The 15,325-nt window shown below is 40.6% G+C and overlaps 2 protein-coding genes and 2 long non-coding RNA genes across 7 annotated transcripts in view; 2 read left to right on the top strand and 2 right to left on the bottom strand.

Annotated features, from left to right (window-relative positions):
- LOC103520770 overlaps positions 1–12,899 on the top strand; it is a 20,966-nt gene extending 8,067 nt beyond the window's left edge. The window contains exons 2-4 of the mRNA XM_008485871.2: positions 10,079–10,444; positions 10,871–11,069; positions 11,590–12,899. Coding sequence (XP_008484093.2) covers positions 10,079–10,444; positions 10,871–11,069; positions 11,590–12,669 — 1,645 coding nt within the window. The 3' untranslated portion in view covers positions 12,670–12,899. The remainder of the gene's footprint in view (positions 1–10,078; positions 10,445–10,870; positions 11,070–11,589) is intronic.
- LOC113472141 lies at positions 2,750–3,079 on the bottom strand. The gene is made up of 2 exons (XR_003394582.1): positions 2,833–3,079; positions 2,750–2,791 (listed from the first exon to the last, which is right to left on the bottom strand). It is a non-coding gene; the product is annotated as an uncharacterized LOC113472141 (long non-coding RNA).
- Positions 6,876–7,129, bottom strand: LOC113472140. The gene is made up of 2 exons (XR_003394581.1): positions 7,016–7,129; positions 6,876–6,951 (listed from the first exon to the last, which is right to left on the bottom strand). It is a non-coding gene; the product is annotated as an uncharacterized LOC113472140 (long non-coding RNA).
- On the top strand, positions 6,996–8,468 carry LOC108253876. 4 transcript variants are annotated; one of them, XM_026831757.1, is made up of 2 exons: positions 6,996–7,150; positions 7,312–8,468. In XM_026831757.1, exon 2 carries the CDS (start codon positions 7,352–7,354, stop codon positions 8,240–8,242), a length of 891 nt encoding a protein of 296 aa, XP_026687558.1. In that variant the 5' UTR covers positions 6,996–7,150; positions 7,312–7,351; the 3' UTR covers positions 8,243–8,468. The 4 variants fall into 4 exon arrangements, with proteins under 4 accessions (XP_026687558.1, XP_026687557.1, XP_026687556.1 ...); XM_026831756.1 differs by having other exon boundaries at positions 6,996–7,155; positions 7,317–8,468; XM_026831755.1 differs by having other exon boundaries at positions 6,996–7,180; positions 7,342–8,468.
- Positions 12,900–15,325: the final 2,426 nt, after the last annotated feature.

Here is a 15,325-nt window from a genome sequence, read left to right as displayed (position 1 = left end):
GTTGAAGTCAGAAGTATCGGTAGTTAGATAGTTATAACTATGAGTCACACAGCACGAGAAATAAGGTATTCTCAGGATTATGCAACCGATAAAAGAATAAGAAGTAGAGGGCAGAAGAGGGTGGGGATTCCAGTTTTGGGAAGCTCCGGGTAATGTAGCCTTCGCTCTGACTATTTAGAGAAGACGGACAAGATCCGATGAGTGTGACCTGTTTGTTAATAGGTGTATCTTTTGACAGCGCATTACATTGGCTCGTCAAGACCTAAGCACTCACTTAAAGGGAGAAGTGTAGCTCTTTAGTTTCACAGATACACTTTCAAGACTACGTGCGAAGATTATCTTTGCCTGAACCTCAGCGCGCTTTTGCTGAGGATGTCACAGAATATGAACATTCAGGGTAGAAGTCTGCGTTTGCATTTCCGCTCATACGATTAGACATCTTCCGGAATCGCTATAGGGGACTATAAGGCTTAAAGAGAACAGCTTTAAAGATTACGCCGCCCCTAGAAAAGATTCTAAACCGGACTAAGATTCGTAATGTGAAGTTACTGCTGAAGATGGGTAGAATCAACTCGATACTTATGACCCGCAGTACCACCTAAGTTATGTAAAGCGCGCGCACTTCGAAAGCTCCAAACCGGACTAGCAAGTAGGCGACCTTAAAGCGAAGGTGCTGCACTACTACCCCTTCCCCATACACGGCTCAACAGAGCGAGAGCCACCGAATTGGTTAAGCTACTGTCTAATGGATCACGTATGTAGATCGATCAAACTTAAAGAAGTGCTATATCTAGAGCATATCATCAGTATAGCTGATAGTTTGCAATTTTGTTGAGTACTGTTTGCACAATTAGAAGAATCTTAATAATAATTTAACGATATTTTTGAAATAATTGGAATCCAATAATGGATAAATTAGTCTTATATCAAGATTAAAATTAGTCCATAATATATTATATATAATTGGAATCTTTGAATCTTAGAAATAAATTTAGTTATCATTTAAATCAAATACAACACCAAGTAACGAATTTATTTACTTGATACTAAAATTTTATTGTTTTTTTTTTTTTTTTTTGTGAGTTTTATTGTTTTTAATTCGTGTTAAAAGGTTCCGTTATTATTTTGCTAATATTTTTACGAAAACAATAAATTTATTTTTTATTTTATTTTATTAACAAGTGTAGCGAAAGATGTACATCCATGTTGGAACCATGTAGCCATGAATAATTATCAATGATCATATAAGCAACAAAAAAAAAAAAAAAAAAAAAAGAGAGAGAGGAATGTTCTTAAGTAAGTGACTTAAACGTCACTAAAAGAGTTCTACTTAGTGCAGCTCATCGTCTATTCGACCCAATTGGGATTGTTAGTAGTGTAGCACTAATACCGAAATTATTAGTACAGGAAACTTGGCGTCAGAACCTCGCGTGGAACGCAGAAGTAGACGAGGACACAAAGACGAGATTCGATCAATGGCTGAACGAAATTCCTCTACTCACTAACGTGTGCATTCCCCGATGGATTCGTGACCAAGATTGTGACAACGCGGAGAACCAAGTTCATGTTTTTACAGATGCCTGTAAAACTTCTTACGCGGCTTGTATCTACTTGAGGACAAAGGACTCTGAAGGAGTGACGCTCAGACTTCTGGCATCCAAAGCCAAGGTCGCGCCTGTGTCTAAGAAAGGTGGTAAGGACATTACGATTCCTAGATTGGAACTTTTAGCAGCATCAATTGGAGCACGTTTATACCAGTCCGTCACTCAAGACTACAAGCTGACCGAGGCGGAGGCTTACTTCTGGACAGACGCGTCAACCGTGATTGCGTGGTTGAAACGAAACGAGCCATGGGACGTTTACGTCATGAACCGAATCAGGGAAATCAAATCCCTAACTCAAGATGCTGAGTGGCGTCATGTACCGGGAAGTATGAACCCAGCCGACCTACCGTCAAGAGGCAGTAGTGTGAAGAAATACTTACAACTTAGATGGTGGGAGGGACCGTCGTGGCTTAGAGAATCGCCCGAATATTGGCCCACGTCTGAGGCGAAATTCGATGAAGATGAAATCAACCAGGAGAAGAGAAAGACGGTTGTATCTTCAATGCTGAACCAGTCTGATTCAAGTGAATGGTACAATCTATCATCGTACACCAAACCAGAACACTGTATTAAGGTAGGAGATATAGTTTTAATAGGGTGCCTTTTCCACAAGTTTGGCCATGCCTCGGGATGAACTAGCGGGATTCCGGAGCGAAGCGACGGAATTCAGCTAGATAGTTAGCTTTGGGTTGACGCGCCTGCCTTCTAAGCGCTAGGTCGCCGGTTCGATTCCCGCCCGGGGCAGACTTTATCCTAAAATACGTGTATATAATTATAAGGTTTGTCCGGCTGGCTTTCTCTTATCCTGTCTTCCTTCTCTCTTCCATTTCGCGATGTCTCATCTGCAGTTACAGTTCCTACTATCAAATCTCTTCAAAAAAAAAAAAAAAAGTAAAAAATAATCATTAGGTAGGTAACTATGTACTGACTACTCTCAACTGATGTGATCTTCTTCTTCCCCTATGGTCTATTCCCTTGTATTTACATGGAATCCCTTGCTTCTTCTTCCCCTATGGTCTATTCCCTTGTATTTACATGGAATCCCTTGATAATTTAGGTGAATTGAAAAATCGATTTAGGCATTTACTTAGTAGATCGAATGGTAATTTTATTTTAAAGAGGACGTATATATTATTATCTAGACATTTCCATAGGGTATCGGGGTTCAAGATAACAAAGAGAGTAACCTGTTTTTCTGTTATGTTGGGTGTTAATATTTTTTACTAACCTGTTTTTCTGTTGGGTGTTAATATTTTTTAACTTTTTAGCCATTGTAGCCAAGAGAGTATCACAGCCTAAGCATAGTACCTGCATTATGCCAGTGCCTCAAAGTTTCAGGGTTCAATTTACAAATGTGCATAAAAATACAGATATATCTCTGGATGTAACAAGGCCCACTCATTCTCATGAGGACAATAAGTTACTAAAATCTTTTCTTGTTAATTGTAAACTGTTAAAAAGAAAATAAAAACAGATATACTATGTTTAAAATGAATTTTAAAAATTGCCGCCGGGACAGCTATCTCACGTCGTCCGAGCTCATCTCAGCCCTGTTCATAAACACACCCTCATGAAGGCTCTGTGTTAAGTTACCACATCATTTTCCACTTGCCAAGAACATCTCAGAATGGCATATCTCAGCCCTGTTCATAACCACGGCCTGAAAAACTGAAAAAGTAAAAATAATGTATAGAAATTACCGAAATTACCAACGATTTCTACCAACGAAACTTGAGCGACCTGCTAAGTTAGTTAGTAAGTAAACCTACCTCCTGAGAGGAGAAGTAGAGAGCACGCAGAAGCTAGAGCTAGCCAATTCAAGCTTCATCACACCGGAGAACGCTACCTACACCTCATCTGATTTGATGAATGGATCAGGGAAGGTAACAAGTAATAATAAGGGTAAGAAACCCCCAAGAGATATTACTACATGCATATTTTGTGAGAAACAGGGTCACAGCAGCAAAGACTGTCACTTATTTCCTCAGGTTTACCCCCCGACCTACTTCAGCTGTGGGAGCGCTCGAACCACAAGTCCGAGTCAAAGGAATGCTTGGCGGATTTGATGGAGTTCCTGAGAGGAGAAGTAGAGAGCACGCAGAAGCTAGAGCTAGCCAATTCAAGCTTCATCACACCGGAGAACGCTACCTACACCTCATCTGATTTGATGAATGGATCAGGGAAGGTAACAAGTAATAATAAGGGTAAGAAACCCCCAAGAGATATTACTACATGCATATTTTGTGAGAAACAGGGTCACAGCAGCAAAGACTGCAGAAAGGGACTAGGCATGATTTTGAGCCAGCGCAAGGATTTGTGCAATAAGAAGGGTGCTTGTTACTCGTGTCTGACACCAGGACACCGTAGTAGCCATTGTAGGAAGAGACCCAAGTGTGGGACTTGTGGAAGGGCACACTATGAGATCCTATGTGAGGGTAAAGAGGCCCCGTCCCAGGAAAGTCCATCTGGTATCAGTACCACTACGGTGGAGGATTTGGCTTCATCTACAAAACTATGCAATGTATTAATGTATACGTTAGTTGTGAACATACACAGTGAGAATGACAGTATCAAAAGGGTACGTGTCATAATTGACACCGGTTCACAGAGGTCATATGTGCTGAACAGTACAGTAAGTGATTTGAAATTAGTATCACGCCAAAAAGAGAGTGTATTGTAACACGTACTATTTGGAGGAAGTACACCAAACTGTAAGTCATGAATTGTAAATATACACCAATCTAACCTAATCTAACCTAATGACGGATCTTACAGATGTAATTTGATGATTGTGTTCTAGGCCAAAGCATCCAGATTTGGCGACAAACATTCCAGTACCCAGACGGCCCATGGATGCAAGGAGTTTCCAAGATGATACGACCATCCTTCATGTTCTGGGACACTCCATCATGTCAAGTGAGCAGCATACATGCCGTACTGGATGAGACGAGGACGCTCAGCGGGCGAAACTAGGACTGGCCCGTACCCAAACAACCAATCATCAAGGCTCGTCGGCCATTGCAAACAACGCTAGCCTGGACACTGTCTCGGTTAGACACGTCACCTAGGCAAGGTTGAAAAATATTAGGTCAGGAAATTGTTTCATCTAATGCAATGTCTCAACCGACCTGTCTTCGGTTAGAGTCATACATGAACATGTTGGATTAAAGACTTGAACATTACGATTGTGGACGTTAGATGTGCTTGGTAAGTATAAGAGACCCTCTAGAGAAAACTAGTAAACTAGAGCTAGAGCAAGCAAGCTTCTTGAACATTTCATGAGTACTGTGACTACCAACTCAGACGGTAGATTTGAGGTACATTTGCCTTTTATTAAAAACCATCCCCCTATTTCAGATAACTACAACCTGTCGCTGAAACGTCTAGAGTCGACAGTGCGGAGACTGAAACGGGAGGGGTACGAGAAGGAGTACGGGAAGGTGCTGGACGGATGGAAGGAGTCTGGGATCATCGAATTGGTTCCACCGGATGAGCGAGACAACTCGGCTCATTACGTTCCCCATCATCACGTCGTGAAACCGAACTCGACCACACCTGTACGCCCCGTATTCGATTGCTCAGCTAAGGATGGTAAGAAAGCGTCATTGAATGAATGCTTAGAATCAGGACCAAATCTGTTAGAAAAGATTCCCGCCGCACTAGCGAAATTTCGACAAGAGAAATTCGGAATATCAGGGGATATCGCTAAGGCCTTCTTACAGATTAGCATAACGCCTAGAGACAGAGACTTCTTACGTTTTTTGTGGCGTACTGAAGATGGCGAATTACAAGTACTCAGACACTGTAGAGTCGTTTTCGGCGCGACTCCAAGTCCGTTTCTATTAGAAGCGTGCATCAGACTTCACATAGACACTTTGATTTCTCGATGTGAAGAGGGAAATTCAACTCACGATCCAGAACTGCTCGTTACCTTACGCGACAGTTTTTATGTGGATAATTGTTTGTCCAGTGTGAGTAGCCTAGAACAGGCAGAGAGATTTATCAGTCTCGCTTCCGATGTAATGGCCTCGAAGGGTTTTGACCTTAGGGGGTGGGAGAAGACGGGAGATGAAGATAACAAAATAGCCAACGTATTAGGACTCTTATGGAATAAAGAGCACGACACACTTAGTATCAATATTGATAGATTGATGGCTATGAAGACTGAAGTTATCACTAAAAGGATTTTTGGTCGAAAATTTCCTATCTTAAAATACTCCCCATGTAATGAGGAATCATTAAAAAGTGTCCAAAAATTGAAAACTATGAAGACTGAAGTTGTCACTAAAAGAGTTCTACTTAGTGCAGCTCATCGTCTATTCGACCCAATTGGAATTGTTAGTAGTGTGGCGCTAATACCAAAATTATTAGTACAGGAAACTTGGCGTCAGAACCTCGCGTGGAACGCAGAAGTAGACGAGGACACAAGGACGAGATTCTCTTAAAATACTCCCCGTGTAATGAGGGATCATTAAAAAGTGTCCAAAAATTGAACTTTTTTTTTTTTAAAAAAATTTCCAAGTCCAAAATCGACCGCCTACGGCGGTCAATTTTCGACCAAAAATTTCCTATCTTAAAATACTCCCAGTGTGATAAGGAATTATATAAAGTATGAAAAAAAATTGATTTTTTTTTTTTATCTATGAATGCAATTGAAATGACTTTGCTATTCCAATGAATAGAAAAGAAGTACCTCTTATGTAATTAAAAGGGAACAGGTTTCAGAAATTTACCCTTTTTTAAACAATAGAGCATCAAAACTCTGAAAATTTTTGATTCTATCATAAATCATAAACAATACACTTGAACCGTTTTGTTGCTATAGCTGAAAACTGCCAAAAAACGGTTGAAATCTGTCAACACAATGGTTAGAGATATTGTAAAAGTTAGGGTAAAAGAACACTCAAATAAGCATCATTCAATAGGATAAGGAAAGTTGTGTGATGTTCACACCAGATTTTTACTTTCTATTACCCTTACGTATAGGGAACCTATACAAGGTAATGAGAAAGTATTGCTGTTGCGTAAAACTTTGTAACTTTGTTAAATTCTAGATGATAGGGATCTTTTTAGTTTAAGAAATCAGAACTTTGAAATTTTGAATTTTGCCGCTTTGAAACTTTGAGCGTATTTTCGGATTTGATCATTTGAAATGCGCTTTTCACCTATGGGAAGCGAGCTTTTTATAAACTCGCCAGAATGTTAGAACGTTTTTGAATTTTCCAAGTCGAGATTTTTTCTGGAAGAAAAAAAGGAAATTTGACATGTTGATTTTCCATACAATAAAGTGAATTTTCTGTTGTAAATACTTTTCAATCCTGTGTTTTCCATTATATCCACCCTCTACCTACTGCACGAGGCAATCCGAACTCCGGTTTGGAAACATGTTTTCCATTATATCCACCCTCTACCTACTGCACGAGGCAATCCGAACTCCGGTTTGGAAACATTTGGCGACCGTCGACAAGGACTTCTTCTAGACACACAAGCGTGTGACGCCGACTGTGGTGAGCGTCAGGGTGGACAGTGTGCGCACTTTTGGACAACTCAGGATAACATTCGGATGTATGGAAAACCCCAGGACTTCTTCTAGACACACAAGCGTGTGACGCCGACTGTGGTGAGCGTCAGGGTGGACAGTGTGCGCACTTTTGGACAACTCAGGACATTCGGATGTATGGAAAAGACAGTGTGCACTTTTGGACAACTCAGGACAAGATTCGGATGTATGGAAAACCCCAGACAACATGAGTAAGACAAATAGATCAGCACTTCGCAGGTCAGTAGACAAGGCCTGTAAGAGGATCAAAGACCTGGCTGCTGAGGAACCATTGAACCAGGATGCCATCATAGGGCAGCTAGAACTTCTCAAACTGAGGTATGAGGAGCTATCCACCAAGGACCATGAGGTGATGGAACAGTTGTTGGACAAGAAGGCCAAAGACAAGGAGATTGATGCAGAGCAAGAACGGGTTGATCACTACGCCAGTCTGTATTTTGAGGCGACCTCGGTAGTAACCACAGCTATTCAGAGGAAAGACAGGGTTTGTGATAGTGAAACTGTAAGTACAACCTCTAGTGCTAAGCATAAATACAAGCTACCATCATTAAAACTAAAAGAGTACGATGGTACTATTGGTGATTTTCTACCATTCTGGTCACAATTTGAAAGGATACATTCTGACCAGGAAATGGCCAATGTTGACAAACTAGGCTATCTGAGGATGGTCATGGTACCAGGGACACCCGCAGCAAAGCTTGTGGAGAGCTACCCTGCTACGGGAGACATGTACCCAAAGGTAGTACATGCGTTAGAAGAACGCTTTGGTAGGAAAGATCTTCTAACAGAGTTCTTTATCAGAGAACTACTGAAATTAGTGATACAAAATGCTAGCAGGCAAAATTTACCACTTGCCACTTTGTACGACAAGATTCAAAGCCACATGAGAAATCTTGAGACACTAGATGTCACATCTGAAAATTGTGCGTCTATCCTCCTTCCACTTATTTCCTCAGGTTTACCCCCCGACCTACTTCAGCTGTGGGAGCGCTCGAACCACAAGTCCGAGTCAAAGGAATGCTTGGCGGACTTGATGGAGTTCCTGAGAGGAGAGAGTAGAGGAGCACGCAGAAGCTAGAGCTAGCCAATTCAAGCTTCATCACACCAGAGAACGCTACCTACACCTCATCAGATTTGATGAATGGATCAGGGAAGGTAACAAGTAATAATAAGGGTAAGAAACCCCCAAGAGATATTACTACATGCATATTTTGTGAGAAACAGGGTCACAGCAGCAAAGACTGTAGAAAGGGACTAGGCATGATTTTGAGCCAGCGCAAGGATCTGTGCAATAAGAAGGGTGCTTGTTACTCGTGTCTGACACCAGGACACCGTAGTAGCTATTGTAGGAAGAGACCCAAGTGTGGGACTTGTGGAAGGGCACACTATGAGATCCTATGTGAGGGTAAAGAGGCCCCGTCCCAGGAAAGTCCATCTGGTATCAGTACCACTACGGTGGAGGATTTGGCTTCATCTACAAAACTATGCAATGTATTAATGTATACGTTAGTTGTGAACATACACAGTGAGAATGACAGTATCAAAAGGGTACGTGTCATAATTGACACCGGTTCACAGAGGTCATATGTGCTGAACAGTACAGTAAGTGATTTGAAATTAGTATCACACAAGAAAGAGTGTATTGTACACGTACTATTTGGAGGAAGTACAACCAAACCTGTAGATCACGATGTGTATAAAATACACCTATCTAACCTAGACGGATCTTACAGATGTAATTTTGATGTTTTAGGCCAAGACCAGATTTGTGGAAACATTCCAGTAGTTCCAGACGGCCCATGGATGAAGGAGTTACAAGATGATAACATCTTCATTTCTGACAGTCGCTCATGTCAGGAAGACATCAGCGTACTGATTGGCGCAGACGTCGCGGCAAAACTATGGACTGGCCGTACCAAACAAACATCATCAGGACTAGTCGCCTTGCAAACAAAGCTAGGCTGGACACTGTCTGGTAGAGTACCGGGTGGTATTGGTGAGAAATTATCATCTATGATTGTTCATGACCTGTTGGTTAAAGACGTGAACATTACCGATCTGTGGACGTTAGATGTACTCGGTATAAGAGACCCTCTAGAGAAAACTGGTAAACTAGAGCTAGAGCAAGCAACTCTTGAGCATTTCATGAGTACTGTGACTACCAACTCAGACGGTAGATTTGAGGTACATTTGCCTTTTATTAAAAACCATCCCCCTATTTCAGATAACTACAACCTGTCGCTGAAACGTCTAGAGTCGACAGTGCGGAGACTGAAACGGGAGGGGTACGAGAAGGAGTACGGGAAGGTGCTGGACGGATGGAAGGAGTCTGGGATCATCGAATTGGTTCCACCGGACGAGCGAGACAACTCGGCTCATTACGTTCCCCATCATCACGTCGTGAAACCGAACTCGACCACACCTGTACGCCCCGTATTCGATTGCTCAGCTAAGGATGGTAAGAAAGCGTCATTGAATGAATGCTTAGAATCAGGACCAAATCTGTTAGAAAAGATTCCCGCCGCACTAGCGAAATTTCGACAAGAGAAATTCGGAATATCAGGGGATATCGCTAAGGCCTTCTTACAGATTAGCATAACGCCTAGAGACAGAGACTTCTTACGTTTTTTGTGGCGTACTGAAGATGGCGAATTACAAGTACTCAGACACTGTAGAGTCGTTTTCGGCGCGACTCCAAGTCCGTTTCTATTAGAAGCGTGCATCAGACTTCACATAGACACTTTGATTTCTCGATGTGAAGAGGGAAATTCAACTCACGATCCAGAACTGCTCGTTACATTACGCGACAGTTTTTATGTGGATAATTGTTTGTCCAGTGTGAGTAGCCTAGAACAGGCAGAGAGATTTATCAGTCTCGCTTCCGATGTAATGGCCTCTCTGAGTCAAGTGAATGGTACAATCTATCATCGTACACCAAAACAGTAAGAATGGTGGCGTGGATGTTAAGATTTAAGTTTAACTCTCTGTCTAAGAAAGACAATGTGGAGCGTCGGCGCGGTGAGCTGACGGCCGAAGAGTACCAAGAGGCGGAAAAGCGACTTTTAGTTCTCGCCCAACGAGAGAGTCTGAATGAAGACAAAGTATCGTCACTGGTGAGATTTATTGATTCAGATGGTATTACACGTATCAAGACAAAGGTGTCGAACCTAGCGGACACTAAGGACTTTTGTTACCCTATCGTTTTGTTGGGTGAACACGAGCTCACACGTAAACTGATAATGACAACCCACACTCAGAATTGTCATGCGGGACTTCAAACCCTATTAGCAATGTTGCGACAACGCTATTGGATTGTTGGAGGACGACGTGTCGTACGTAGCGTCTTGAGAACTTGCGTCACTTGCAAGAGGTATAACGTGGCGTGGATGTTAAGATTTAAGTTTAACTCTCTGTCTAAGAAAGACAATGTGGAGCGTCGGCGCGGTGAGCTGACGGCCGAAGAGTATCAAGAGGCGGAAAAGCGACTTTTAGTTCTCGCCCAACGAGAGAGTCTAAATGAAGACAAAGTATCGTCACTGGTGAGATTTATTGATTCAGATGGTATTACACGTATCAAGACAAAAGTGTCGAACCTAGCGGACACTAAGGACTTTTGTTACCCTATCGTTTTGTTGGGTGAACACGAGCTCACACGTAAACTGATAATGACAACCCACACTCAGAATTGTCATGCGGGACTTCAAACCCTACTAGCAATGTTGCGACAACGCTATTGGATTGTTGGAGGACGACGTGTTGTACGTAGCGTCTTGAGAACTTGCGTCACTTGCAAGAGGTATAACGCAAAGAAATTAGCAGTTCATCCTACACCGTTGCCGGAAGACCGAGTACGGAACGCTAAAGTGTTCGAAGTTTCCGGATGTGATCTTGCCGGACCACTGTACATCAAGACTACCGAGTACGGAACGCTAAAGTGTTCGAAGTTTCCGGATGTGATCTTGCCGGACCACTGTACATCAAGACCGAGACCGGAACATCCAAAGTATGGGTGTGTCTATTTACCTGTGCAGTGTATCGAGCTGTACACTTAGAATTAGTTACGTCACTATCGACTGATAGCTTTCTCCGCTATTGGATTGTTGGAGGACGACGTGTTGTACGTAGCGTCTTGAGAACTTGCGTCACTTGCAAGAGGTATAACGCAAGGAAATTAGCAGTTCATCCTACACCGTTGCCGGAAGACCGAGTACGGAACGCTAAAGTGTTCGAAGTTTCCGGATGTGATCTTGCCGGACCACTGTACATCAAGACCGAGAGCGGAACATCCAAAGTATGGGTGTGTCTATTCACCTGTGCAGTGTACCGAGCTGTACACTTAGAATTAGTTACGTCACTATCGACCGATAGCTTTCTTACGCTAAAGTGTTCGAAGTTTCCGGATGTGATCTTGCCGGACCACTGTACATCAAGACCGAGACCGGAACATCCAAAGTATGGGTGTGCCTATTTACCTGTGCAGTGTACCGAGCTGTACACTTAGAATTAGTTACGTCACTATCGACTGATAGCTTTCTCCAAGCGCTAAGAAGATTTGTCAGTCACCATGGGCGGTGCCGAGTGATGTACTCGGACCAGGGTACAAATTTCAAGGGGTTTGATACTGCCTGTGAGAAGTTAGATTGGACGGCAGTCATGCAGTTCAGTGGAGCAAGGAGAATTCAATGGAAATTCAATCCGCCATCAGCACCATGGTGGGGAGGTTTCTTCGAGAGGATTGTAGGAATCGTCAAGGGATTACTCAAGCGAGTGTTGGGCCATTCTCTTGTCACGTACGAGACAATGTTGACTCTGTTGAAGGAGGTGGAGTCGGTGATCAACAACCGACCTTTGACATACTTATCTGAGGACCCGCAGGACTTGTCTGTCCTCACACCAGCCATGTTTCTGCACGAACTGGAGGACTCCGGAGTGCCGGAGCTTGACTTGATTGAGAATGCTGACTTGAGGGTGCAATTCAAACATCGCCAGGACCTCAGAAGACAATTGCGTGAACGGTTCACTGCTGAGTATTTGGGTCAGTTGAAGCTCAAGCATTCACGTAAACCAGAACACTGTATTAAGGTAGGAGATATAGTTTTAATAGGGGACGATAATGTCAAACGTACAGATTGGCCAATCGCCAGAATAGTAGCTTTGGTACGGGGTAATGATAATCATGTACGTGTAGTCAAGTTAAAGACTAGATCAGGTATTTTGACTAGACCTATTCAAAGGGTCTATCCATTAGAGATCAGCTCTAATGGTGATTATTGTGTATCCGAAGATGTAGGTACAGATGAGTCTGATATGACAAATAATGGGACATCAGAAGTTGATGTAACTCTTCGTAACGCTCATCGTATTAAACAGACTGATTATAGGCAGCCTAGTCTAGAACAGGTTGGACAGATTGTAAAGGTTGATTCGAAACAACCTAGTCCTATCAAAGCTAACATTACAAGAGTGGGACGTAATGTAAAGAAACCAATCAAACTAGACCTGTAAATATCTACAGAATTATTGTAATGATACAGTTTAAGACATAGGAATGTAAATTGTTTATTTATGTACATTTATTTTTATTACTTGAGATGACTATAGATAAATGTTTTTTCCTATTTAGATATTTGATATGCTGTACATACAAACTTGGAGGATTTTCTACATGTTTTAATTTTAATCTGTAGACACTTATGATTATGAACCTTATCTGAAAGATTTTCTGTAATTGAGAGAGATTTTATTAATTTTTCCAAGTAATAGACCATATTTGGCTATCTCTGTAGGTACTGTTGTTTTAATAAAACAGGATTCTTTCATTTCGCCTTTGCAATGGCTTCTAGGTAAAGTCACCAAGATATTTCCTGGTAGCGACGGTGTCATTAGGGTGGCAGAGGTGAAAACCAAACATGGTATTTTCAAAAGGCCAGTTGTTAAACTTTGTCCTTTACCTACCCAATAGTACCTACCTAACCAGACTCAACAACACATGCATTTCTTTTATGTAATATTTTGTAAATATTTATTTACCTCTTGTTATTTGTTCAATTTTATGAATTTTTCAATTTAATTTTGTTGCATTTCAGCATTGTTTGCATTTTGCCTGCAATTTTTTGTAGGGTCTAATTTTTTGTATATATTTATTTATTATTTATTCATTTTTATGATGATAGTTATTTTTTCTTTCCTCATAACTTTGTTATTTTTTTACCAATTTTCATGATTTTTTTTCTATTTTGCTTCTTGCATATTCCTTGTATCATATACCTTGAAATTAAAGTGTTCTAGTTCTACCTGCCTTTCATAACCTGTTGATTGTGCTGATGATGGAGTGATATAAAAAGTACTTTTACGTACCTACTCTCTTTTATTGGTGATCATATCATGTCAGTGAAACTATCAATGCTGAAAAGGTATTGTTTGATAGTAATTAAACTTGTATAAACTTTGTCAAAAATGGTACCACTCTGAGTACCTAGCATAGGCTCGAGTGTCTATCGAATCTACGTTCAGTTCGTTTCTAACATATTAACAGAGCGGTCAATAGCTTTCACTCTAAGATTCATTTTTATCAATTGTGCTGCATCATATAAGTACCTTTGATTTTGGCCTTCAGCCTTTGTTATCAGTGAGTGAATAGTGTGCTCTAAGAACTCAAATTTGCAATCATTTTAATTGTATTTACCATTTAACCAAATTTCAATCAAGCATTTGGAACTAAAACTACCTAATTTTACACCAATTTTAACCATTTAAAAACTATAAATAACCAGTAGAAAAAAAGGCTTTCCTTTTCCTTTCTCCCTCCTTCTACCTCTATAGGGACCCCGTTTTTTCGCATACCTACGCGCGCGACGCTTTCTAACTAACGGGTTTTTCGAATAAATTTATCTACTGGTACTTGGTACGGTAAGTTTTCTGTTCTTAAAACATTCTTCATTTTCATTGAACCTATCCTATCATATATACAGTCCTCTAAATTTCAAATACCGATAACAGGTATCCTCTGTTGATACCAAATCATAACTTCACAATGTGGCAAGGCTACATCAACATTGTGGTGAGTGGATTTGATAAAATTGGTATCAATAAGGAGTATTGAGCATGATGACTAGGTACACAACTGGATATTAGATAAATGGTTTTTCCTATTTAGATATTTGATATGCTGTACATACAAACTCGGAGGATTTTCTACATATTTTTGTTTTAATCTGTAGACACTTATGATTATGAACCTTATCTGAAAGATTTTCTGTATTTGAGAGATTTTATTAATTTTTCCAAGTAATGGACCATATTTGGGATATGTACATAAAGTAATGGTTGGGATCTATATCACTTTGATTGAATTCTTGAGGTCTACAAGTTACATATTTGATATCCATTTGTAGAATCTGAGAAAAATAGGGAAAGCTTGTTATGAGTAGATTTTGAATTTTTATTTGACGTCAATATTTTGTTTCAAGCTGTAAGCCCCATTTTTACTTTTATATTTCTTTTGTCTGTTGCTATAGATTATGCTTATTTTAAAAAGCCTCTGTGTTCAGCTCATGGCGCGAATTTTTAAAATTTCACAATTTTGAATTTTTTGAACTGGTAACGAACGAGTTGATTAGAATTATTGATAAGAATGATAAGCTAAGCTTTGATGCTTATTGCTCCAGTACCTTAAGCTTCAACTGTCATTAGACATAAGCAATGAAACACTTAACTACTGTTGCGTAAAACTTTGTAACTTTGTTAAATTCTAGATGATAGGGATCTTTTTAGTTGTTAAGAAATCAGAACTTTAAATTTTGAATTTTGCCGCTTTGAAAACTCTTGAGCGTATTTTCGGATTTGATCATTTAAATGCGCTTTTCACCTGTGGGAAGCGAGCTTTTTATAAACTCGCCAGATTGTCAGAACGTTTTGAATTTTCCAAGTCGAGATTTTTCTGGAAGGAAAAAAGGAAATTTGACATGTTGATTTTCCATACAATAAAGTGAATTTTCTATTGTAAATACTTTGAATCCTGTGTTTTCCATTATATCCACCCTCTACCTACTGCACGAGGCAATCCGAACTCCGGTTTGGAAACAACTACATTACCTTGAAATTAAAGTGTTCTAGTTCTACCTGCCTTTCATAACCTGTTGATTGTGCTGATGATGGAGTG

Source organism: Diaphorina citri, unplaced genomic scaffold, assembly GCF_000475195.1.
Source record: "Diaphorina citri unplaced genomic scaffold, Diaci psyllid genome assembly version 1.1 scaffold4046, whole genome shotgun sequence".
NCBI lineage: Eukaryota > Metazoa > Arthropoda > Insecta > Hemiptera > Psyllidae > Diaphorina > Diaphorina citri.
Note: the sequence above shows the minus strand (reverse complement) of the source record. Positions and strands in the feature narration are given on the sequence as shown.